This window comes from Lampris incognitus, chromosome 7 (genome assembly GCF_029633865.1).
Source record: "Lampris incognitus isolate fLamInc1 chromosome 7, fLamInc1.hap2, whole genome shotgun sequence".
Classification (NCBI taxonomy): Eukaryota; Metazoa; Chordata; class Actinopteri; order Lampriformes; family Lampridae; genus Lampris; species Lampris incognitus.
In genome coordinates this window covers 61,859,462-61,885,741 of record NC_079217.1, presented here as the reverse complement: position 1 = coordinate 61,885,741, position 26,280 = coordinate 61,859,462, and the positions used below count along the sequence as shown (strand labels likewise).

The following is a 26,280-nucleotide window of genomic DNA, read 5'->3' as shown; positions in this document are numbered from 1 at the left end:
CAATTTCTTCATTAAATTAATTCCAGGAAGATAAAACGGTGTCAAGCATTATTTGTAAATCACTGGTAACTCAGGTCAGACAAGTATGAAACCAACTGTGCTGTAAGAGAGCTATTTAAAAAAAAAGACCACAGTACAGGAGAGCAAGTCCACTGAAGACAAGCTTAAGTGTCAGGACAGTAAAACAAAGGCTGACACCAGTGTTTGTGTGTGTGTGCTCACCTTCTCCCTGATCTCCAGAGCTCTCTTACACAGCGGCTCTGCTTCCTTGTATTTTCCTCTTTTCCCATAAAGCACCGCTAAGTTGTTCAGTGTAGCCGCCACCTGCGCACACAAACACACATATACACACACACACACACACACACACACACACACACACGGAAATAGATGAGATACTCCCATTAACAAGCAACTGAGACACCTCTACTCACATGTTTCCTGGATATTACATATTTGTAATCTAACTGCACGATCATTTTTATACCAAAACAGAAATTAAACGCTGTTTTTTTGTTTAAGGTCAAAATCCCTTTGGCTGGGGCGTCCAGTTAGCGTAGCAATCTATTCCATCGCCTACCAACACAGGGATCGCTGGTTCGAATCCCCGTGTTACCGCCGGCTTGGTCGGGCATCCCACCCTCAGGTGGGAAGCCGGATGTGGGTATGTGTCCTGGTCGCTGCACTAGCGCCTCCTCTGGTCGGTCGGGCTGCCTGTTCAGGGGGGAGGGGGAACTGAGGGGAATAGCGTGATCCTCCCACGCGCTACATCCCCCTGGTTGAACTCCTCACTGTCAGGGGAAAAGAAGCGGCTGGTGACTCCACATGTATCAGAGGGGGCATGTGGTAGTCTGCAGCCCTCCCCGGATCGGCAGAGGGGGTGGAGCAGCGACCAGGATGGCTCAGAAGAATAGGGTAATTGGCCAAGTACAATTAGGGGGGGGGGGGTCCAACAAAAAAAAAAAGTCCCTTTGGCTGCCAGTTGAACAGTTTTAGTTTTCTTTAGAGATAACAGATGACTAGTTTGTAATCCACCTCTTCAAGAGAAAAGACAGGAGAGTTAGGACTATCTGGAAAAGGAGAAGAGGACCTACAGCCGGATGGTCCATCCCCAGAGTCTTCTCTCTGATGGCCAGGGCGTCGTTCAGCAGGTTGGCTGCCTCTTTGTATTTGTTCTGGTCCCTGTAAAGACAAACACAGTCGCACCGGTTTTGTGCTCGTCACAATCCAGACAACAGACACGTACAGACAGCTTCCACAAAAATAACATTTCTTAAGTGCTACACAATAAAAACGCCTGTTTTTTTATCCATGAACAGAAAAGCGGGAGACCTTCGTTGAGCTGTAAATAGCTGTGATTTCACATCAGCTTCGCAGCGATGATTTCTTAACGAGTAATGTGTTCGGTTGCTTTCTCATGTCATCACAACAGTTAACGGATCGCTTCACAATCCGCATGAACAAAAGCTACACAACAGAAGGAACACAGCCAGAGAGACACGTTGCCATATGGTGGAGATGGGAGTCTGGAAGCTGGGATGAGGAAGGGTTTTGCTCCTTTTTTTTCTACTTTATTCATCCCTGTGAGGCAATTCCTCTCTGCATTTAACCCATCCTAGCTGTGTAGCTAGGAGCAGTGGGCAGCCGCCGTGCAGCACCCGGGGACCACCTCCAGTTCGTCTTGCCATGCCTCGGTCAGGGGCACAGACAGCAGTATTAACCCTAACGTGCATGGCTTTTTGATGGTGGGGGAAACCGGAGCACCCGGAGAAAACCCATCACAGACACGAGGAAAACATGCAAACTCCACACAGAGGACGACCTGGGATGACCCCCAAGGTTGGACAACCCCGGGGTTCAAACCCAGGGCCTTCTTGCTGTGAGGTGACAGCACTAACCACTGGGCCACCGGACCACCCTGGTTGACCCCAAAGTAGAATACATATTAATTTACAAAAGTGAATGACTCATCAACGTGTATGTCGAAGAGGTGATTGCTTTAAGACTACATGGGAAGCATGGCTCCCCTTAAAATTAGATCACATTTTAATTTTAAAAATGTGTCTGTATTACTTATCATTCATTAGCTCACATTTGCTGTGAGGTCCGTCACTATCTGGTATTGCTATTGACTATTGCAAAACCGTTATGTTGGTTGGAAAGTGTGTAGACTAACTCGTGTGTCCAATTCTCCAATGTACATGGAGTTGCCAACTGCTCGTTTCTACCTGCCAAGTGTGGAGTCTCTTTCCCTTATACCCCTGCAGCTGTATAGGTGCACCACCACCTGTAGAAGTCAACAATTGCAATAGCGGGACACACACAAAGTCCCCATTCAGAAACTTTTCCAGTTGTGTCTCCTGTATTGCCCACGGTTCAAAATGTGAACCTCACCATGGGGACACTAGTGAGCTGCTACTAGCTGCCCTCACACCGAGCTATCTGAAAAGATTGTATGGTGAGCAAGTCAGTCTTACATTATTATTATTGGGCTTTATCCTCAAGTGTTTTCACAGGGGTTTTTAAGGGTTGGAGTTGGAGCCAAGGCATTTACCGTGGTGTTTGAACAGCACTACCATGGTGTTTGCACCAACATGCCAAGACAAATTCCTTGTATGTACTTGTACCTTGGCAACAAATTCTAATTTGGATTCTGATTCTGCTAAGCAGGCTCACCTGTACACCAGTGCTAGTATATTTAGCATGGTTGCTACGTCTGGGTGGGTGTGGCCTGAGGACTTTTCCAGATCTTCCAGGGCCTGTCAGCACAAACAAAAATAGTATCATCAGATACAGACTAGTACATCTACATGTGTAAATATATGTAAATATTATGCACGAGACAGCTGAACAAGCAGTTCTGTTCAACAAGTACTGTCTTGCCGACTTTAAACACACGATTGAGTCAACATGGAAGAACCTGACAGGGATTTAGGGAATTCTTCTATCCAGCGTGCAAGTAGTACATAAAAGTCAATGTAAATAAGTGAATAGGGTATTATATTTCAAGTGTACGCTGTAAGACTGATAATAGAAAACAGAAAAAGACGATACGAGAATAGAAAAGAATATAACAGAACAACAATGGAAAAGGAGCTTCTATGCTGAATTATTGCTTCAGTGCTAGAGAGTAAATTTTCCCTGAAAAGGACCGAAGAACACAGTGGTGGGCATGTGTGCTTACTGGGTTGTGATGGGTTAAATTAAATTACACATGGTTCACCCAAAAGTGTAATTAAACCTTTATTGATGTGTTGTGGGTTATGGACATGTCTGTATGCCTTCGACCTGATGAAATCTATCAATATTGAACTATAATTTCATTGGCCAACTTCACCAAACAGCTTTCAATTGAGAAAAAAAAAGTTTTTTAGCCTTTTTGTGTAGAAATTGTCACCCCTGCTGCACTGCAGGCCCCACTCTGACTAGCGATGTAGTACCAGACATTTTGAAGGTAGTGTGACGTGAGTGGGCAGAAAACAAACCAGACCTCTGTTGTTCAGCAATCTTAATAACAACAAAAAGAAAACAAAGCAAGTAAGACAAATTGAAATAGAAAGCTGGCCAGTATAGAACATGAGCGTCGGCATCTGCCTTTTTCTTTCTTTTTGGTTGCTTTCCTTGGATATCTGATTGTTCAGATACTCATTTGGAGGGTTGGTATTTGAACATAATTTCAATATTTAGAGGTTTCGTGGATTTTTTTTGTTTTTGGCACAGCCACATCAGGAGTTTTTATATACAGTATCGCCACTGAAGAAGAGAACCACAGAGTACTGAAATGAAGAAAATTAAACTATTGCAGCTGGCAGATTCTTAATGTGCATTCAAGCAAAAGGGAGTGAAATCCTGGCAGGGAGCGGAATTTGGCATAACACCGGTTTACTAACCTGCTAGCATATGTAGCCAGGCTACCGGCATTAGTGACAAATGATTAGCTTAGCATTATTGTCAGAATATATGAACAAAGTTAAAGCTATCTCCTCAAATACTTCTGTGCCAAATGTGAGTGTGGTTAACTTTTGTTATTTGATCTCTGAAAAACGACGACGATTGACTTTCTCTCAGTGACCAGCTGACGCGTAGCATTAGCTATACACAAGCGTACAGGGCACAAATCACCACTGTGGCTGCATTCATTATCCGTCACCAGTCTAAGGCCTTGATTTCTCTTTAATGAGTAATTAACTTCGAACAAATTCCGGATATTTGTAGGAAAATGGGCCGAATATCCAAAGCCTGGGAAAAGTTTTTGGGATAGCCCAGGTTTGCTGGGATGACAACAGTTACCTCAGGGCTGAATGCGAGCCAAGTCTTTTGATGAGGCGGGGCGTCGAACAACAAGAGGGGGGTTCATAAGTCATTTACTTTCGTATTACATTTAACAGACCATCTTCACAAACATGGCCGACATACTCCCGCTTCATCACAGAAGGTAAGGCTCGGCTCTCGCCATTTCCTGCCTGCAATGTTACGAAGTCGACTTTCTGTTACCTTCAATTCAGCCCGTCCTTACTTTGGGTTTCGTATAACGCAATACAGGTGTTGTCATTGACTATATTTATGTTTCTGTTGTCAGACAACCAAACGTCTATAAAAAAGTGATTTGATCGACAGTCACAAAATGCTAACTGGCTCATCAAGGCTAGTGGTAATTCAAAATGCTAACTGGCTCATCAAGGCTAGTGGTAATTCAAAATGCTAACTGGCGCATCAAGGCTAGTGGTAATTCAAAAGGCTAACTGGCTCATCAAGGCTAGTGGTAATTCAAAATGCCAACTGGCTCATCAAGGCTAGTGGTTATTCAAAATGCTAACTGGCTCATCAAGGCTAATGGTAATTTCAGAGCTATTAGCATTTCGTGGCCCTCAATCGAATCACTTCTTTAAAGTCGTGCAGTCGTCTTACGAAAGAAAACATTGAGATATGAGTAAGTCAGTGACATCACTATGTTGCGTTATAAGCTATGTTGAAACACCAAAGAAGTGACTGAAAGTTGGCTTTTTAACGCTGCAGGTGAAGGAGCTTTACTAAGACAAAGCGGAAGGTATGTTGGCCATGTTTGTGAAAAAGAGCAACACGACACAAAGCACATTTAATCGCCCTGCCTGCAGTGGCTGCAGACCTCATTACACACTCACCTGTTTGCAGAGCGGTACAGCCACTTCGTACCGGCCCTGCGACGCATACTGGATGACCAGGTTGTGGAGGGTTCTCAGGCGGGCTGGGATCTCATAGCCGCCCTGCTGAGCTGCGGCCGCCGCGCTGCTGTGGTGGGGCTGCGACACTAAAGAGACCAGAGGAAAAGAGGAGAAGCTTTTCTAAACATTTAGATACGTCTTTGGCCAGATTGCCTGTGATGGCGGCTTGATGAGGGCTCGACGGCAGATTCACGGCAGCATGAACGAAAAGAGCTGGAAATTATTAACGCAAAAATGCCATATCAAAACTTAGACAAAATTTAGCATATTCAAGTAAGACAATCGCCAAAATAAGCAATATTGTAACATGCATGGACAAGTAGACACGTTGGTCCTTGACTAACGGGTCGGACCCTTTAGTCGACCGGTTAACGTTGTCGCTTGCGGAGTGGGAGATACGGGTTCGCGTCTCGGCTGTGGCGACGGTTTCCCCGACTGCCCCCCGAATTCGCTACAATAGAATCTGCCCCTGCAGTAAAATATTTCAACTGGCCAAGATTTCTTGAAAGAAGATAAAATCACTTGTTTACCTGAAATACCAGAAATTTTGATACAACTTCAATTGTGCTGATATTCTATCTAGCCTGAAGCATAACCTAAGTTTAATAATGAAAATATCAGACAAAACCACTTACAGCGGCTCTCTTAAATGCTCTTCACAATGCTATTTTTAAATATATTTTTAAATAATTAGGTTAGGCAGCTCGGGATAACTACTACATAATATAAATAATCTTACATAGTACTTGATGAGTAAATGATTCTTGAAACCAGATGCAAAGATATTTCTGTCCAATTTAAGACTGTCAGTCTTGTTCAGATACAACTGTCCAAAGTAACAGGGAGTGCAGAAGAGCGGTGAAGAAGAGAGTGCAGGCAGGGTGGAGTGGGTGGAGAAGAGTGTCAGGAGTGATTTGTGACAGAAGGGTACCAGCAAGAGTTAAAGGGAAGGTTTACAAGATGGTTGTGAGACCAGCTATGTTGTATGGTGTGGAGACAGTGGCAGTGACGAAAAAACAGGAGGTGGAGCTGGAGGTGGCAGAGGTGAAGATGCTAAGATTTTCATTGGGAGTGATGAAGAAGGACAAGATTAGGAACGAGTATATTAGAGGGACAGCTCAGGTTGGACGGTTTGGAGACAAAGCAAGAGAGGCAAGATTGAGATGGCTTGGACATGTGTGGAGGAGAGATGCTGGGTATACTGGGAGAAGGATGCTGAATATGGAGCTGCCAGGGAAGAGGAGAAGAGGAAGGCCAAAGAGGAGGTTTATGGATGTGGTGAGGGAGGACATGCAGGTGGCTGGTGTGACAGAGGAAGATGCAGAGGACAGGAAGAGATGGAAACGGATGATCCGCTGTGGCAACCCCTAACGGGAGCAGCCGAAAGTGGTAGTAGTAGTAGTAGTCTTGTTCAGATAACACGATTTTTGTAGTGCTGAGACTGGGCTCAAAACTAATCAGAGATGTTTTTAATCATGTAAGTTTGCACATGTAAGGACTGACTTGTTAGGGTGCATGTGAAAAGTAACACCAGCTTGCTTGTTACAGGTATTGTATCTAAACTGACAGGAAATAAAACAAGGGAGTCGGATGTCCCTTCTAGCCGTTGGACAGAAACGCCAACAAAGGGGGCATCTGGGTAGCATAGCGGTCTATTCCATTGCCTACCAACACGGGGATCGCTGGATCGAATCCCCGTGTTCTCTCCGGCTTGGTTGGGCGTCCCGACCAGACACCATTGGCTGTGTCTGCGGGTGGGAAGCCGGATGTGGGTATGTGTGCTCCTGCATCCCCGCGACCCTGAGAGCAGGATAAGCGGTTCGGATAAAGGATGGATGGATGGATGGATTCATAAAAAGAGACAGTAGAGAGAAATGATAAACACACACACACACACACAGAGTCTCTTACTCTGTGACTGTTCTTCTTCCTCAGATGGGAAAAGGTCGTCCAGAGACTCCTTAGTAGATGAAGTGTCTTTGTCATCCTGTTAGATGAGAAAACAACAAAACACATTCAGTACAACCACCGCTCTCCATTTAACCCCCCATATGCTCTCAGTATTTACTAATACTGCCCCTGAAAAATTAACAGTTCTATTGTGAGGCTGATTTGTTATTTATTATTTGTATTGGAGGGAGGGATTTCATGATCCAATCCAATGAAAAGTTCCAGCCCCGGGGTAGTCCAACCTTGGGGGTCGTCCCGGGTCGTCCTCTGTGTGGAGTTTGTATGTTCACCCCGTGTCTGCGTGGGTTTCCTCCCACAGTCCAAAGACATGTAGGTCAGGTGAATCGGCCAACTAAATTGTCCCTAGGTGTGAATGTATGTGTGGGGGGGGGGGGCCTGTGTGATGGACTGGCAGCCTGTCCAGGGTGTCTCCCTGCCTGCTGCCCAATGACTGCTGGGATAGGCTCCAGCAGCCCCGTGACCCTGAGAGCGGTTCGGATAATGGATGGATGGATGGATGGATCCAATGAAAACTGTGTTGTTCAACCTCAATGTATTTTAGGTTATTGTCAAGTTTCCAGGATGTCAGAACTGCCAATATTGTAAAATGTGACTAAAGCCCCTTGCGAAACTCTCCTCCTGGTTGTCGACATAATTAAACTATTTCAGAAAACCAATCAGCTTCTAGTAATAAATGACATCATCTAATACTCTGATTTGATTGGACAGTGAATGAATTGTCACTGTCAGTTAGTCTGTTTTTTTGCCCCCCCCCCTTTCTCCCCCATTGTATCCGGCCAATTGCCCCACTCTTCCGAGCCGTCCCGGTCGCTGCTCCACCCCCTCTGCTGATCCGGGGAGGGCTGCAGACTACCACGTGTCTCCTCCGATCCATGTGGAGTCGCCAGCCGCTTCTTTTTACTCGACAGTGAGGAGTTTCACCAGGGGGACGTAGCGCGTGGGTGGATCACGCTATTCCCTCCAGTTCCCCCTCTACCCTGAACAGGCACCCCGACCGACCAGAGGAGGCGCTAGTGCAGTGACCAGGACACACACCCACATCCGGCTTCCCACCCACAGACATGACCAAATGTGTCTGTAGGGGACGCCCGACCAAGCCGGAGGTAACACGGGGGTTCGATCCGGCAATCCCCGTGTTGGTAGGTAACGGAATAGACCGCTACGCTACCTGGACGCCCCACTTGGTCTGTTTTTGAATGGCTGCCTAGCAACATCTTGCTAGTTAGCGAGCTTGCTAGCTATCAACAGTCTTTTGAATTCAACCTGCGGAGAACTGCCTGTGTCCCCTAAAACAAGTCAAATGATGCTCCTGACACGCCTAACATTAATTCATTCATTCACTCATTCAAATGATCCTCCTCACACGCCTAACATTAATATTACCAAATACAACCTGTCTGACGAAATGAAAATCACTGGAGTGGATCTTCAAGCACCTTGGAGGTGGCTGATGGCAAAGATATGAATGAATTACAAAAACTGATCATCATATAGGATGAATGGATGAAAAGGTGGATGATTAGAATTTCATACGAATGCTCTCAAAATCTGTTTTCTTTGTTCCATGTTATTATCTGACACTGTTGCATGTTATTATCTGACATTGTTGCATGTTATTATCTGACATTGTTGCATGTTATTATCTGACATTGTTGCATGTTATTATCTGACATTGTTGCATGTTATTATCTGACATTGTTGCATGTTATTATCTGACATTGTTGCATGTTATTATCTGACACTCTTGTATGTTATTATCTGACATTGTTGCATGTTATTATCTGACATTGTTGCATGTTATTATCTGACATTGTTGCATGTTATTATCTGACATTGTTGCATGTTATTATCTGACATTGTTGCATGTTATTATCTGACATTGTTGCATGTTATTATCTGACATTGTTGCATGTTATTATCTGACATTGTTGCATGTTATTATCTGACATTGTTGCATGTTATTATCTGACATTGTTGCATGTTATTATCTGACATTGTTGCATGTTATTATCTGACATTGTTGCATGTTATTATCTGACACTGTTGCATGTTATTATCTGACATTGTTGCATGTTATTATCTGACACTGTTGTATGTTATTATCTGACACTGTTCCATGTTATTATCTGACATTGTTGCATGTTATTATCTGACATTGTTGCATGTTATTATCTGACACTGTTGCATGTTATTATCTGACATTGTTGCATGTTATTATCTGACATTGTTGCATGTTATTATCTGACATTGTTGCATGTTATTATCTGACATTGTTGCATGTTATTATCTGACACTGTTGCATGTTATTATCTGACACTGTTGCATGTTATTATCTGACACTGTTGCATGTTATTATCTGACATTGTTGCATGTTATTATCTGACACTGTTGTATGTTATTATCGGACATTGTTGCATGTTATTATCTGACATTGTTGCATGTTATTATCTGACATTGTTGCATTTTATTATCTGTCACTGTTGCATGTTATTATCTGACATTGTTGCATGTTATTATCTGACATTGTTGCATGTTATCATCTGACACTGTTGCATGTTATTGTCGGACATTGTTGCATGTTATTATCTGACATTGTTGCATGTTATTATCCGACACTGTTGCATGTTATTATCTGACATTGTTGCATGTTATCATCTGACACTGTTGCATGTTATTGTCGGACATTGTTGCATGTTATTATCTGACATTGTTGCATGTTATTATCTGACATTGTTGCATGTTATTATCTGACACTGTTGCATGTTATTATCTGACATTGTTGCATGTTATTATCTGACATTGTTGCATGTTATTATCTGACACTGTTGCATGTTATCATCTGACACTGTTGCATGTTATTATCTGACATTGTTGCATGTTATTGTCGGACATTGTTGCATGTTATTATCTGACATTGTTGCATGTTATTATCTGACATTGTTGCATGTTATTATCTGACACTGTTGCATGTTATAATCTGACACTGTTGCATGTTATTATCTGACATTGTTGCATGTTATTATCTGACACTGTTGCATGTTATTATCTGACACTGTTGCATGTTATCATCTGACATTGTTGCATGTTATTGTCGGACATTGTTGCATGTTATTATCTGACACTGTTGCATGTTATTATCTGACATTGTTGCATGTTATCATCTGACACTGTTGCATGTTATTATCTGACATTGTTGCATGTTATTATCTGACATTGCCGTTCTCTCTGTATGTTTGTGTTGTTTGGTGTGTGTGCCTCAGTGTGCCTAAGACCAGACTGGGTGGTCTTAGGTCAGATCGGGTTTTTCACATTTTTAAGAAAAAGTTTTGACGTATCTTGGCTGGGGTCTAATTGGACACACGCACGCACACACACACACAACTATACCCCCACACAACTATACCCCCACAAGTTTCCTTCCCATTTCCACAGTTTTCTCAGGTTTGGTTCAGTCCTGATGTCAGTTGTCAGTGCTGATGTCAGATGTCAGTGCTGATGTGATGTAAGACTTATTTCTTTCAACAATATTTAGAATTCTTTGATGTGAACACTTCATAATATAAATAATGTATAAAGGAGATACATTGTTTACTGTTTCTTTTGCCACTGTAAACTTGTCATCATGTACATGGACTTATGACATCATCACTTCTAATAATTTCATAATAAATGTGATTTTTTTAGGCATATGTAGAGAATTCAAAACTTGTATTTACAGTATATATAATGTAATACAAACTTTTATTAGTATCATTACTATTATTATTATCATTACTACTATTATTATTATCATTACTATAATAATAACAATGATAATAATAATAGTTGCTGTGAAAGTGTTACATTTGAAATGTCATGTCTAAGTATCTCAGCTGACCCACACACCCAGTCAAATTCCTATTATATTAAATCTTAGTCTGATTGTAATCTAGATACTGATTGTCATTTTTATCTGAACATGCACAAATACACACACTGTGTGTGTGTGTGTGTGTTTGAGCAGGTGTCCTCACCAGGGGGGGCTCGTCCTGGTCGTATTTTCGTATGGAGGACATGAACTGCAGGTGTCTGTTCTGCTCCTCCAGGGTCACCAGCTCCTGTTCTCTGTCCTGTAGTCTCTGCTGGGCTCCAGCCAGCTCGTCCCTCAGCCACTGGTTCTCCTGACACAACCGACGTACCTAGAAGGAAGAAGAGGAGAAGGAGGAGGAGAACCACGAAAATATTTCTTTATCTCGAGAACCGTTTCACTTCCAATTACACATTAGAGGGACACAACCACGATTTTCAAAATGTTCTCTTTCTCTCTATGACAAACTAAGAGAAGACCCAACATCAAGTGTGTCAGTAAGGTGTTGGGTCACCATGAGCCTCCAGAATATTTTAAGTGCTCCTTGTCATAGATTCTGCAAGTCTCTGAACTCTACTGGAGGGATGAACATCATTCTTCCAAAAGATGTGCCCTCATTTGGTGTTTTGATGATTATGGTGCAGAGTGCAGTCTCACACGTCGGTCCAAAACCTCCCATAAGTGTTCAACCGGGTTAATATCGTGTGACTGTGAAGGCCATAGCGTGTGATTCACATCATTTTCATCCTCATCAAACCAGTCAGTGACCCTTTGTGCTCTGTGGATGGGGGCAATGTCATCCTGGAAGAGACCACTCCCGTCAGGATAGACATGTCTCATCACAGGATAAAGGTGCTCACTCAGAATAACTTTGTACTGGCAGTCCAGGTGGCGTGGCGGTCTATTCCGCTGCCTACCACCACAGGGGATCCCAGTTCGAATCCCTGTATTACCTCCAGCTTGGTTGGGTGTCCCCACAGACACAATTGGCCATGTCTGCAGGTGGGAAGCCGGATGTGGGCATGTGTTCTGGTCGCTGCACTAGCGCCTCCTCTGGTCGGTCGGGGCACCTCTGCGGGGGGGAAGGGGAACTGGGGGGGAATAGCGTGATCCTTCCACGCGCTACATCCCCCTGGTGAAACTCCTCACTGTCAGGTGAAAAGAAGCGGCTGGTGACACCACATGTATCAGAGGGGACATGTGGTAGTCTGCAGCCCTCCCCGGATCAGCAGAGGGGGTGGAGCAGCGACCGGGACAGCTCAGAAGTGTGGGGTAATTGGCCAAGTATAAATGGGGAGAAAAAGCGGTGGGGGGGAGAGAGAATAACTTTGTATTGATTTGCAGTGACCCTTCCCTCTAAGGGGGCAAATGGACCCAAACCATGCCAGGAAAATGCCCCCCACAACATAAGAGAGCCCCCGGACCCCCTCACTGTAGGAGTCAAGCACTCAGTCTGTATATAGTATGTTGTAGGGATAACACTCCATTAGTCGCCATAATACTGAGCAGTCTTCTGCATGTCCCTGAAACACACACATAGACATCAAAAAATCCAAACCATTCCTTTAAATCCTCCATCCATTACCTGAACCGCTTATCCTGCTCTCGGGGTCGCGGGGATGCTGGAGCCTATTCCAGCAGTCACTGGGCGGCAGGCGGGGAGACACCCTGGACAGGCCGCCAGGCCATCACACGGGGCCGACACACACAGTATGGCCAATTCACCTGACCTACATGTCTTTGGACTGTGGGAGGAAACCGGAGCCCTCGGAGGAAACCCACGCAGACATGGGAAGAACACGCAAACTCCACACAGAGGACGACCCGGGACGACCCACCAAGGCTGGACTACCCCGGGGCTCAAACCCAGGACCTTCTTGGTGTGAGGCGACCGCGCTAACCACTGCGCCACCGTGCCACCTCCTTTAAATCAGTGGTTCTCAATTTTTTAGATGTGAACCCCCCCCCCCCCCCAGAATAATCAGGTTGGTGCTCGACCCCCCCCCCCCCCCCCAGCACCTGGTCACATAACTCCCAACACCCCAATGCAAACACATTGACGGCTCATAAACTGTCTGCCCGAGACTGTTCAGGGATGACTGTCATATAACACATGAAAAATACCAAACTCACACAGGAAGTCCTCGCTTTGCCCACAGACAGAACAACAACTAATCTGATTGTGGCTTTAATTAGTGTTTTTCGATTTATTGAAATAACGGCACCTCACGTGCACACACACTTTGACCCTCACAAACACACTCAGTAAAATCTATTCGAAGGCAATAGGCCACGTAATGTAAAAACCATTCCACAGTCTAAAACAAGTTCTTTTCTGCTCTTCTCCTTGACCATCTCGTGACCCCAGGGCTGAGAACCAGAGCTTTAAACCAGAAAGAAGCGTGGAGATGTTCAGAGAAAAAGCGATCGACACACTTAAGAAGTTTCCCAAATGACTGAGTGAAAACTGGGAATCAACTGTCATGGCTATCAGATGGACCCAATCGCTTACAGCATGTCTCCTTCAAGGTCACACACTCCACAAACACACCACTTTATACCGCTACCCGGCGGCTGAAGATCGGCTTCTGGTCTTTTCTGCTTCCTGTTTTTGTCTCACCTGCGCTCGCAGCTTCTGTTTCTCCGCCTCTAGTGAGCCCAGGTGGGCAGACAGCGCCATCATCACCTGGGAGGAGGAAAGATGGGTCAGCAACATATGATACTGAACAAATACTCTTCTGATGATATTTTTAGTGATATTCTTAGTGTTAGTGATATTTTTGTGATATTCATGGACAGGATCTCAAGGCGCAGCCAAGGTGAGGAGTGTGTCCGTTTTGGGAACCTCAGAATTGCATCTCTGCTCTTCGCAGGTGATGTGGTTTTGTTGGCTTCATCAGAACGCGGCCTCCGGCGTGAACTGGGGTGGTTTGCAGCAGAGTGTGAAATGGCCGGGATGAGAGTCAGCACGTCTGGGGCCATGGTTCTCTACCGGAAAATGGTGGATTGCTCCCTCCGGGTTGGGGATGAGTTTCTGCCTCAAGTGAAGGAGTTAAAGTATCTCGGGGTCTTGTTCACGAGTGAGGGTAGGATGGAGCGGGAGATTGACAGGTGGATTGGTGCAGCATCAATGGTAATGCGGACGTTGTATCGGACCGTTGTGGTAAAGAGGGAGCTGAGCCAGAAGGCAAAGCTCTCAATTTACCAGTCAATCTTCGTTCCAACCCTCACCTATGGTCATGAGCTTTGGGTAGTGACCGAAAGGGTGAGATCACGGGTACAACCGGCTGAAATGAGTTTCCTCTGTAGGGTGTCTGGGCTCAGCCCTAGAGATAGGGTGAGGAGCTCAGATATCCAGAGGGAGCTCAGAGTAGAGCCGCTGCTCCTTCGCATCGAAAGGAGCCAGTTGAGGTGGTTCGGGCATCTGATTAGGATGCCTCCTGGACGCCTTCCTTTGGAGGTTTTCTGGGCATGGCCAACTGGGAGGAGACCCCGGGGTAGACCCAGAACTCACTGGAGGGACTACATGTTAATCTGGCCTGGGAACGCCTTGGGATCCCCCAGGAGGAGCTGGAGGGCGTTGCTGGGGAGAGGGACGTCTGGAGTGCCCTACTTAGCTTACTGCCACCGCGACCCGACCCCAGAGAAGCGGCTGAAGATGAGATGAGATGATGAGATGAATACTCTTTCATAGGAAACACAAAGCTTGAAGACGAAAATCCAAAAATAAACTAGCCTCACATGCATCCATGGGTCGCTTTAGTTTCTGTAACCCAGATCCAACGGCATGAGCATGTTGGGGCCGACATTCTTGTTTGGTTACGTTACAGAAAAATGAATGTACGATTCGATTAATTCATATATAAATTGTGTCGCGAGGACGTTTTGAGTGAATTATCTGACTATTGTTTGTTTTTAATTTCAAATTATGATTTAGTTAACACCAAGGCAGAGGTTTGTGTGTGTGTGTGGCCAGAGAACAAACAGCTTCCGACTGTCACTTATTCAAATTGAATCTCTGAATCAAGATTAACTTACAAGTGTTAATTTTTGCATCAAGTAATTTAATTTCATTCAATAAATGTTTATGTTTTGACCCTTAAACACAGCAAAGTCTTGGAATTGTTGAATCCAGAGTATATATAATAGAATTTAATCCTACACAGTAATTACGTACCAGTGGTTTTCAAACCAGTCCCTTCATTACTGCTGCTTTTCTATTCTGCCACAGAAAAGTAATAGTAATAGTAATATTCATCCATCTGTTGTGCCAGGTGTTCTAGCCATCGAATCAGTAGTATGTGCCACAAGTCTGAAGTAACTACTTCCTTAAAGGCCTAATCCGTAATTTATTTGACCATACAAAACTAAGGTTTATTTACATACATAATTGAAGAGTTTGAGTTTTAGATGGAAAACAAGCGTTTTGTGGCTTTCTCGGTTAATGTAATTGAAAACGTGGGCCTGTTGTACTCAAACGTTAGCAACCATTACTGATGTAAACAAGCCTTTTACAGCTTTAGAAAACATTAAAAACTCAGAGTTAGTTGTTGTTCAGTTTTAGTCCTTAAATCAAGAGACCTGTCAAGTTGGGAGTGACGGCAGGTTCTAGTGTTTTGTATTTTGGTAGCACGGTAATCATTTTCTTCACACTCGAATTAAGGATTGCGCCTTTAATAATTATATCCTCACTGCACATTGTACACACAGGGCTGGCAAAGTAAACTACGTCATCTTTTGCGTGAATGTTACTTTCCAGTTTGGTTTTGTGACTCCTGTGCAACATAAGTTCTTGCGTTACGTCATTCAAATAAACTATTCAAATATAAAATTCGAGTGTTCCTTTCTTTGCTTCTTGTATTCTGGCAACATAACAAGATAACAGCAAGAATTTTGCAATAATTTGGTTTTCTGAGGTCATCACACCTCCAAACAGTTTTCTGCTATGCATACACCTACATATTCTCTTCTGTTCTATTCTACCCTCCACCCTTACCTGTGCCTCCCCCAGGCCGAGCTCTATCCTCTCCAGGGATTCCTGGATGATGCCGCTCTTCTCCTGCTCTACGCTGCCGTTCTCTGATGCCGGCCGGCTCTCCATTGCCTCCTGCAGGTTGTCCAGGAGAGTGCGGTTCTCTCCCTTCAGCGCCTCCAGCCCCGCGATCACCTGCCGCGTGCTGCACAGAATCTCTTCCCCCGACAGCATGGTTCCACCTGTGGTTCCTCCTTCCAGAACTGACATGGAGAGAGTGTAAAGAAATTAGAGGTAGTGTGGTACATCAGCCGTACTGTAATATTCTTGATCACAATGAAACAGCAGTTGTGGTCATGACAGTAGCAGCAGTAGTAGTAATATTTGTAATAGTAGTCGTAGAAGTAGTTGTATTAGTAGTAGTAGCGGTTGTAGTACAGAAGCAGCATGGTAGCAGCAATACACCCATTTCACGCTGCGGCCATCTTGGATTTAAAAAAAACCAAGCGGTGGGAACTTAGCCACGCCCCCTTCTTACTTCATTGAAAACACTGTACCATCCTGCAACTCCTATCAAAGAAGGGAAAGAGATAAGTCTATATATGTGTATATATATATATACATACACACATATATATATATATACATATTCACTAATCTTTCAATAGTGGATAGCTCTGTTCTGACACATCATCTTGATAACAGGAACTTGTGTGGATTTATATTGCGTCCCACATGTATGACATATCCTCATGTGTCCAGTGAGGTTTGGGCGACTCTACCTGATCATGACTACGACGTGAAGCCCCTTTCTGTGGAAGACCAGCTTGACGCAGTAAAGAAACGCATCGCTTTCCTGGAGGACGAAAATAAAAAGCTGAAAAGTGAGCGTTTTGGTCTAGAACGCTTCCAGTGTGCGCCCGATCTGATCAGGTTTTACACTGGTTTTAAGGACTACCACACCCTCAAAGCACTCTTCCTAGCTTTACAGCCTACTGCAGAGTCCATTTCTGTGTCTGGCTTCCATGCAGAGCATTTATCGCTGATTGATCAGTTTTTCCTGTTCTTGTGCCGTGTGAGGCAGGGCTTTTTGCTCTGGATTTATCTGTACGATTCAATGTGTCGCCGGCCACAGTCAGCAGGAACTGTACGACGTGGGCCACTATTTGCTCTTTATGTTCGGGACCCTCCCAATATGGCCTAGTAGAGCAGCAGTAGACGAGCTAATGCCACCAGTATTCAGGGAATTCTACCCAAACACAAGAGTGACACTAGACTGCACAGAGATCCGCATCGAGACAGCTAGTTCGAAGGTTTTGAACACCATGACATACTCCCATTATAAAAGTAACACTACACTGAAATCCCTAATTGGGATCACTCCCTCAGGGTCGGTTAGCCTGGTAAGTAATCTATACACAGGATGTATTTCTGATAAGGAGATAACTAAGAGGTCAGGTGTTCTGGACCTCTTAGAGTCAGGTGATGAGGTCATGGCCGATAAGGGCTTCCTTATCAAAGACCTGCTCGATGAAATAGATGTAAAACTTGTCATCCCTGCATTTTTAGGCCCAAGTGGGCAGTTTAGCTGTGATGAGCTCACAGACGCACAGAGTATTGCTGGCTTGAGAATACACATCGAACGGTCAATAAGACGCTTAAAGGAGTACCACATTTTTGATGGAGTCATACCCCTTTCACTAAGTGGAACAGTCAACCAACTGTGGACTGTGTGTGCTCTCCTAACACATTTTCAGGGACCACTGTTTTAAACCTTCGTCAAATTCAGCTGACAAGAAAATAGTGCACACAAACCTGAGATAGATTGAAACATATTTAACTTCATTTCAGTACAGTCCCATTTTTTAGCCCACAGCTTGAGATGAGCAATCACTATCTTAGTTTAGTAAACAATTGATGATTTGAGTTGGTAGCCAGTTCCAGTTTATTGCTACAACAGAATGACAGTTGACCGAACATATTTTAGTTTAAAATGAACCAACAGTTTTGTTAAAGTTAAAGGACAAAGAATGAAAATATGGTAGATGGGACAATCTAATGTATAAATATTGAATGTACAGTATAAAAATGAAATGTATCTTATTTTTTATTTTATTGTGGTTAAACAGCTTCTTTGAATACAGCCCTGTGTGTGTGTCTCTCCTCACTGGCACAGGAGAGGCAGAAAGTACTCGAAGAAGAAAAGATCCAGCTTAGTTTCATATTGTGGTAAATGACGGTAGGTGCTCGAGGTTGGTTGTCCAAACCATGCTTGCTGCTGCTGGCCCCGGCTGCATTGATTTCCGATTGAGTAAGAAGGGGGCGTGGCTAAGTTCCCACCACTTGGTTTTTTTAAAATCCAAGATGGCCGCGGCGTGAAATGGGCGTATAGTAGCAACTACAAGAGACTCACTGGCCGGTCGGCTGAGGGGTTGGCCCCTTTAGCCGAGCAGTCAGCGACGTCGCCTTGTGGTGCAGTGCACTTCGGATCGAATCCCTCAGCGGGCACTGATTGAGCTACGTTACATTGGTGGCAGCCGTGGGGTCCGGAAGTGTCCGGAAGCATGCAGATCCTCAGAAGTCTCTTCAGAGCGCGGAATGACACAGCACGAGGGCGCGCTTCCAGGAGAAGGTGACTACTGTAAAACTACAAGAGACTCACTGGCCAGTCTGCTGAGGGGTCGGGCCCTTTGGCCGAGCGGTCAGCGATGTCACCTTGCGGTGCAGTGCACCTCGGATCGATTCCTGCAGCGGGCATTGATTGAGCTACGTTATATTAGTAGTGTAATAATAACGACAGTATTGCCTTCAGCTAGGGCCTAAATCGCAAATAGGCCTAAATCAGTGTGGATGGCAGTGAGTTGTCGTGTGTGTGCATGTGTGTGTCTAAAGTAGAGCAATAAGATATTACTCTCATCCGTTACAGAACTTACTTTGAAGATTTATTTCAGGTGTTTCATTGCCATTTGGATGATGTAATCTTACTTTTATTACAAAGGTAAACTATACCATTAAACCTATTTTACCTCCATCTTTTACAAGAGTTAAATTAAGATACCTAATAGTGGCAGCAGGCCTGCTTCTAGACTGCTTTGATTGGGGGGGAGGGGAAGCAAGAGATGCTGGTTGGTTGCAAGCTATAATGTACACTGTACCCCCCCCCTTTTCTCCCCAATCTTACCCGTCCAATTACCCCACTCTTCCCGAGCTGTCCCGGTCGCTGCTCCACCCCCTCTGCCGATCTGGGGAGGGCTGCAGACTACCACATGCCTCCTCTGATACATGTAGAGTCGCCAGCCGCTTCTTTTCACCTGACAGTGAGAAGTTTCACCAGAAGGACGTAGCGTGTGGCAGAATCACGCTATTCCCCCCAGTCCCCCACTCCACCCCCACCCCCACCCCAAACAGACGCCCCGACCGACAACCAGAGGAGATGCTAGTGCAGGGACCAGGACACATACCCACATCCAGCTTCTCACCCGCATACACGGCCAATTGTGTCTGTAGGGACGCCCGACCAAGCCGGAGGTAACACCGGGATTCGAACTGGCGATCCCCGTGTTGGTAAGCAACAGAATAGACCGTTACACTACCTGGAAGCCCCAACACTGTTTTGTTTTTATCTAAAGCTATAGTAATTAGTTTTCCAGTCTTCCAACAGTGCTATTTTCTATTTACATGTGAAGCTATATTGTAATTGGTTCATAATTTTCTTTTCCATTTTAACCCCCCCCCCCCCCCTTATTGGAGGCCAATGACCAATTACCCATCCATCCATTATCCAAACTGCTTATCCAGCTCTCAGGGTTGCGGGGATGCTGGAGCCTATTATTATACTTATTATCATCATCATTATTGTGATCTAATCTAACATTGACTCTTACATAACGTGTTCTGCTCGTTACAAGTTTTCACGTTTATTTTCCCTCTGATACCGTTACATGCCACCACCCACTCTCTCTCTACACTACATCTTACAACAGCTTTTTACAAAGGTTTTTTGCATTGGGTTTTTTTTTTTTTTAAAACTTTTTCTTTTGAGTTGTGTGACTCAAAACCTTTTCATATTATACACACTTCATTGCTTAGTCCATCTAACACATCAGTAGCCTGTTAGCGCATTGGTCTTCTGTTTCTGTTTCAGACAAAAGTTACGCTTTGGGGAAACAAAGGGACACCGTCTCGATGCGTGGTGCATGGGGTAATGGGATCATAGGTAATGGGATCATGGGGTAATGGGATCATAGGGTGCAGTGGAGAGAGTACACAAATATGAACCAATGTGCAGGTTGCAGCCAGCTAACACAAACACACAAAGGTGGAGCCAGCTAACCATTGCCAGCAGGTAATTCCAAATGATTTGAAATTATGACAATCCACCAACCACTACTGGATGTAACCTGCAAGTAGCCTCTTAAACCGATCTGGCATGAGTATTTAAACATCAAGTCTACCCCACTGAGACTCCCACTGTTCATAAGGTCATCCACTCACCACCAGTTTCCAGCACATGTATCCCCCCTTTCAGCCCACTCACAGTTCACATGCACAGTCCTGGGGTGTGTGGCCTTGCACATGGAGTTCACGTGAACAGACAGTGTCAGGATTCTCTGCACCAATCATAGGTCTCCATTCATCTGTCTATCGACTTGGCATGCTCTCAGAGTGAAGCGTCTGGCCCGAGCTGAGGAGTTGCAGTAGTCCGCATTGCTGTAGTATTGTACTGTCTCATGTATAGTGACGCCGATGGAGTCCCTGTAATTGATGGTCATAGCACGTTAGTTAACTATTGCCGATGTTCTTTACTGTCGTTCCTTGTCTACTACTACTACTATTTTTGGCTGCTCCTGTTAGGGGGCGCCACAGCGGATCATCCGTTTCCATCTCTTCCTGTCCTCTGCATCTTCCTCTGTCACACCAGCCACCTGCATGTCCTCTCTCACTGCATCCACAAACCTCCTCTTTTCCTCTTCCCTGGCAGCTCCATATTCAGCATCCTTCTCCCAGTGCCAGAGTTTCGGACATCCAGGAACTGGTGGGGGGTAGTCTCTGACAGTATGTTAACTCAGGAGTCAATCTTGCTGCTATAAGGTACTCTTTGGTGCCAGAGTTTCGGACATCCAGGAACTGGTGGGGGGTAGTCTCTGACAGTATGTTAACTCAGGAGTCAATCTTGCTGCTATAAGGTACTCTTTGGTGCCAGAGTTTCGGACATCCAGGAACTGGTGGGGGGTAGTCTCTGACAGTATGTTAACTCAGGAGTCAATCTTGCTGACGACATAACCCGGGGGCTGACTCTAGAATGGCTCCTTGACCACACTGTGTATTTCATGCCATACTGTTTATGTTTTTACTATTGCACATGCCTAATGTCTGTACATCTTCTATGTTTATTCCCTTTAATGTAGTAACTACATAGGAGTATCCCAAACTATCAGTAATAAATGAGTGGCATGAACTGGATTCACTGACCCATCACCATCATTTCTGTTCTTACTGGACATCCTGTGGAGAGTGCACCTAAATTCATAGAGCCAGCACCTAAGGGTTCATTCGTCATCACTGAGGTCACACGTTTGGTATTCAGTAAACCAACACCACCGGAGTCACTCAGCAAGCTAGGCTAATAACCAAAGAGTACAGGCAGCGGTGTACAGTAATCAAGTGACAGTAGGTACTGATCAGAGAAATGACACCGCTCTCTCGCTGTGTCACCATCTTTTATATGGCCAAACCAACCAATCAGATATTAGTACAACATATTATTTCTACGTGGCATTTTTATGACTAGCTGAACTGACAAGGACAATAAAAAAAACCTTTCTATTTTTGTAGTTTGGGGTGAAGGGGGGCACACTTGGTGTTGGGGGGGCATGCAGAGCATCTGGTGGGGCATTGTCACCCCCCCCATGCCCATGCCTGGAACCGACCCCAAATGGTAGGCCAATATATCTAGACCTATAGGATAGGATTAGTCAAAAATAAAAACAGACAGACTTTTACTATGTTTTAGTAGACTGAAAAAGATATTCAATACAGGGCGTCCGGGTAGCATAGCGGTCTATTCCGTTGCCTACCAACACAGGGATCTTCGGTTCGAATCCCCGTGTTACCTCCGGCTTGGTCGGGCGTCCCGACAGATGCAACTGGCCGTGTCTGTGGGAGGGAAGCCAGATGTGGTGTCCTGGTCACTTCACTAGCGCCTCCTCTGGTCGGTCGGGGAGCCTGTTCAAGGGGGAGGGGGAACTGGGGGGAATAGCGTGATCCTCCGTGATCCGTGATCCAATAGCATGAGGTTTCTTCATATTTTTTCCCCCTGTTAAAGGGGTTTTTTAGGGAGTTGTTCCTTATCCGATGAGAGGGTCTAAGGACAGGATGTTGTGTTGCTGTTAAGCCCACTGAGGCAAATTTGTAATTTGTGATATTGGGCTATACAAATAAAATTGATTTGATTTAATTTGATTTTGATTTGATCCTCCCACGTGCTACACCCCCCTGGTGAAACTCCTCACTGTCAGGTTGAAGGAAGCGGCTGGCGACTCCACATGGGTTGGAGGAGACATGTGGTAGTCTGCAGCCCTCCCCGGATCAGCAGAGGGGGTGGAGCAGCGACCAGGATGGCTCAAAAGAGTGGGGGTATTGGCCAGGTACTGTATTGGTTGGCTAAAATAACCATAAATGACTCAACCAAAAGAGCTGTTTAACATGCTTTATTCGTGCTCTGCTAGGCACTGCCGTAAATCAGTTTATGGTAACTCCTGTGGGGGGGGGGTCACTGTAGTAATAATGTAAACTAACCTACGACACATCACTATAGGTACAACTGGGGAGAAAAGGGGGGGAGGGATATTCAATACATTTAGTTTCAATGCATTGCTGTGAATGACCTCATCCTTATTCTTCTGAAGCAGTTACAGCATTATGTTGAGACCCAGCCTTGCCCTTGGGGCCACCGACATACCAACACACCCGGGGAATACTTGATAAAAAGATAAGGGACATAAGAGGAAAAAAAATCATATTTCCTTGTACTTCCATCACTCCCCAGGTTTCTGAGAGAAACCTTATTCAGCCCATTAGGCTGTGTGTTATATATTAATTTTTACATAATTTAAAGTTTTACATACAGTGCATCCAGAAAGTATTCACACCCCTTCACTTTCCCCACATTTTGTTATGTTACAGCCTTATTCCAAAATGGATTAAATTCCTTTTTTTTCTCTCATCTACACACAATACCCCATAATGACAAAGTGAAAAAGGTTTTGTAGACATTTTTGCAAATTTATTAAAAATAAAAAACTGAAATATTGCATGTACATAAGTATTCACACCCTTTGCTATGACACTCAAAATTGAGCTCAGGTTCATCCTGTTTCCGCTGATCATCCTTGAGATGTTTCTACATCTTGATTGGAGTCCACCTGTAGTAAATTCAATTGAGCGGACATGATTTGGAAAGGCACACACCTGTCTATATAAGGTCCCACTGTTGACAGTGCATGTCAGAGCAGAAACCAAGCCATGACGTCAAAGGAATTGTCTGTGGACCTCCGAGACAGGATTGTATCGAGGCACAGATCTGGGGAAGGGTACAAAAAATTTCTACAGCTTTGAAGGTCCCAAAGAGCACAGTGGTCTCCATCATTCGTAAATGGAAGAAGTTTGGATCCACCAGGACTCTTCCTAGAGCTGGCCCCCAGCCAAACTGAGCAATCAGGAGAGAAGGGCCTTGGTCAGGGATGTGACCAAGAACCCGATGGTCACTCTGACAGAGCTCCAGCGTTCCTCTGTGGAGATGGGAGAACCTTCCAGAAGGACAACCATCTCTGCAGCACTCCACCAATCAGGCCTTTATGGTAGAGTGGCCAGACGGAAGCCTTTGCTCAGTAAAAGGCACATGACAGCCCGCTTGGAGTTTCCCAGAAAGCACCCAAAGGACTCTCAGACCACGAGAAACAAGATTCTCTGGTCTGATGAAACCAAGATTGAACTCTTTGGCCTGAATGCCAAACGTCACGTCTGGAGGAAACCAGGCACCTCTCATCACCTTGCTAATACCATCCCTACGGTGAAGCATGGTGGTGGCACCATCATGCTGTGGGGATGTTCTTCAGCGGCAGGAACTGGGAGACTAGTCAGGATCGAGGGAAAGATGAATGGAGCAAAGTACAGAGAGATCCTTGATGAAAACCTGCTCCAGAGCGTTCAGGACCCCAGACTGGGACGAAGGTTTACCTTTCAACACGACAATGACCCCAAGCACATAGTCAAGACAACGAAGGAGTGGCTTCGGGACAAGTCTGTGAATGTCCTTTAGTGGCCCAGCCAGAGCCCAGACTTGAACCGCATTGAACATCTCTGGAAAGACCTGAAAATAGCTGTGCAGCAACGCTCCCCATCTAACCTTACAGAGCTGGAGAGGATCTGCAGAGAAGAATGGGAGAAATACCCCAAATATAGGCGTGCCAAGCTTGTAGCTTCATACCCAAGAAGACTTGAGGCTGTAATCGCTGCCAAGGGTGCCTCAACCAAGTACTGAGTAAAGGGTGTGAATACTTATGTACATGCAATATTTCAGTTTTTTATTTTTAATAAATTTGCAAAAAATTCTACAAAACCTTTTTTGCTTTGTCATTATGGGGTATTGTGTGTAGATTGATGAGGAAAAAAAGGAATTTAATCCATTTTGGAATAAGGCTGTAACATCACAAAACGTGGGGAAAGTGAAGGGGCGTGAATACTTTCCGGATGCGCTGTAATTCCTAAATAGATGTAATTTGCTGTGAAGCCAATTGACTCCTCATCTTACATATTCCTGACCTTCGTATCATTCTGTGTAAATACTTCACAATTCCACATGAATATTGCTCGTCTATGTCGTTCTTTGTGTTACTTTGGCAAGATGTTACGTTTCAGCTTATAGGTTACTGCTTTGGCAAAATTGTGCGTTGACAGTCAAGTCAAAACAGCACCGCCAAAACGAAGTGAGGTGAACTGAAGTGAAACGTGCTCCAGGGTCGTAAACAGACGCAGCCGCGTCGCCTGTTGCAGAGACCTGCCGTGTGTCAGTCAGTTGCCCTGCCTGCTACAAACACAACGTGGATTTGCAGCTGGGACCCTAGAAAGCTTCTTTCCCATCTTGCACAGAGGAAACCCAGCGACAGAAGGCGGATGATTTCGGGGGGGGGGGGGGGTCCGATCCGGACTCATGTTGGCTCTTATTTATCACGATGACGGGGGTGCCTCCACGCGCTTTGTTTGTTGTGGGCGGCGCAACAGGCCAGACGGATAAAACCCCCCGTGCCGACAATAGCGACGCGCGCGCCGCTTCGCATCAGATGCACGAGCCGTCAAAGCGGGCAAACGTGCCGTGTAAAGTAGGCGCAAAGCGTCGTGAGTAAAATACGCCGCTTATAACCGCTTATAACAACGACGGCATCGTGAGGAATGTGCATGGAGCGGCTGGGAGTGCAGGAGTTATGTAGTGGCGCTCTGATAACAGGATTAAAAAAATAATAAGAACAAAAATACAACGACAACAAAAAAAATCAGCAAGGCTTGGTGCCAAGACCGACAGAAATAAAAGTTATTTATAACCGACCTACCCGCTTAAACCCGGACCGCTGGGGTTGGTTTCGACCTCTTTTAAACGCCTCCCTCCGGGTTTCTCGCCGTGCACACCGGATCCCACGTCCACCGCCACCATGCGCTGTCCCCGTCCCGGCTTTTACTGACGCGACGGACTGGACGGCGACCTGGGTCAACGCACCGGCGCACCAGCCACCTGCAGCCTCTCCCCCCCTCTAGACGGCCGCTGTCATCGCCGGAGCTTACCTGATCCTCCTATTCCCGGCATGCAGCGCGCCGCCTTTGCGGGACGGCCTCTCATCGGGACGACGCCCTCTATCGGCCGCTGCTGCGAACCGCAGCCAGGGGGGCCTCGGGAGCCCATCGGCAATACTGCGGCGGTAACAATGACAGCATTGTCCCGGACCACGTTGCTGCTCCGTCATAATTAAATGAGGACGCGGTGTTGTGTGTAGTAAAGACCCATAACAGCCCCCCCACACCCTTCCCCACGACACCCTATTCTATTCTAGTCCAGTCTATCCCCGTCACCATGGTAACTAACCGACACAGCCTTACGTCCTCATAATGTCCAAGTGTTTTTGTCAGTTGTGTCCTGTGTAATACCTGAATTACTGTGTTGTGTCTCTCAGTTTATATGTGTACAGTGTACTACCTTACTTACTGTTATGTGTCTCTCAGTTTATATGTGTACAGTG

At 45.3% G+C, this 26,280-nt stretch overlaps 1 protein-coding gene across 1 annotated transcript in view; it reads right to left on the bottom strand.

Annotated features, from left to right (window-relative positions):
- The window catches only part of klc3 (kinesin light chain 3), a 32,511-nt gene extending 6,781 nt beyond the window's left edge, over positions 1–25,730 (bottom strand). Inside the window, exons 1-10 of the mRNA XM_056283152.1 lie at positions 25,600–25,730; positions 16,016–16,254; positions 13,640–13,705; positions 11,186–11,350; positions 7,121–7,188; positions 5,529–5,540; positions 5,142–5,268; positions 2,677–2,759; positions 1,095–1,182; positions 223–324 (exon numbers count right to left, since the gene is read on the bottom strand). Coding sequence (XP_056139127.1) covers positions 223–324; positions 1,095–1,182; positions 2,677–2,759; positions 5,142–5,268; positions 5,529–5,540; positions 7,121–7,188; positions 11,186–11,350; positions 13,640–13,705; positions 16,016–16,225 — 921 coding nt within the window. The 5' untranslated portion in view covers positions 16,226–16,254; positions 25,600–25,730. The remainder of the gene's footprint in view (positions 1–222; positions 325–1,094; positions 1,183–2,676; positions 2,760–5,141; positions 5,269–5,528; positions 5,541–7,120; positions 7,189–11,185; positions 11,351–13,639; positions 13,706–16,015; positions 16,255–25,599) is intronic.
- Positions 25,731–26,280: the final 550 nt, after the last annotated feature.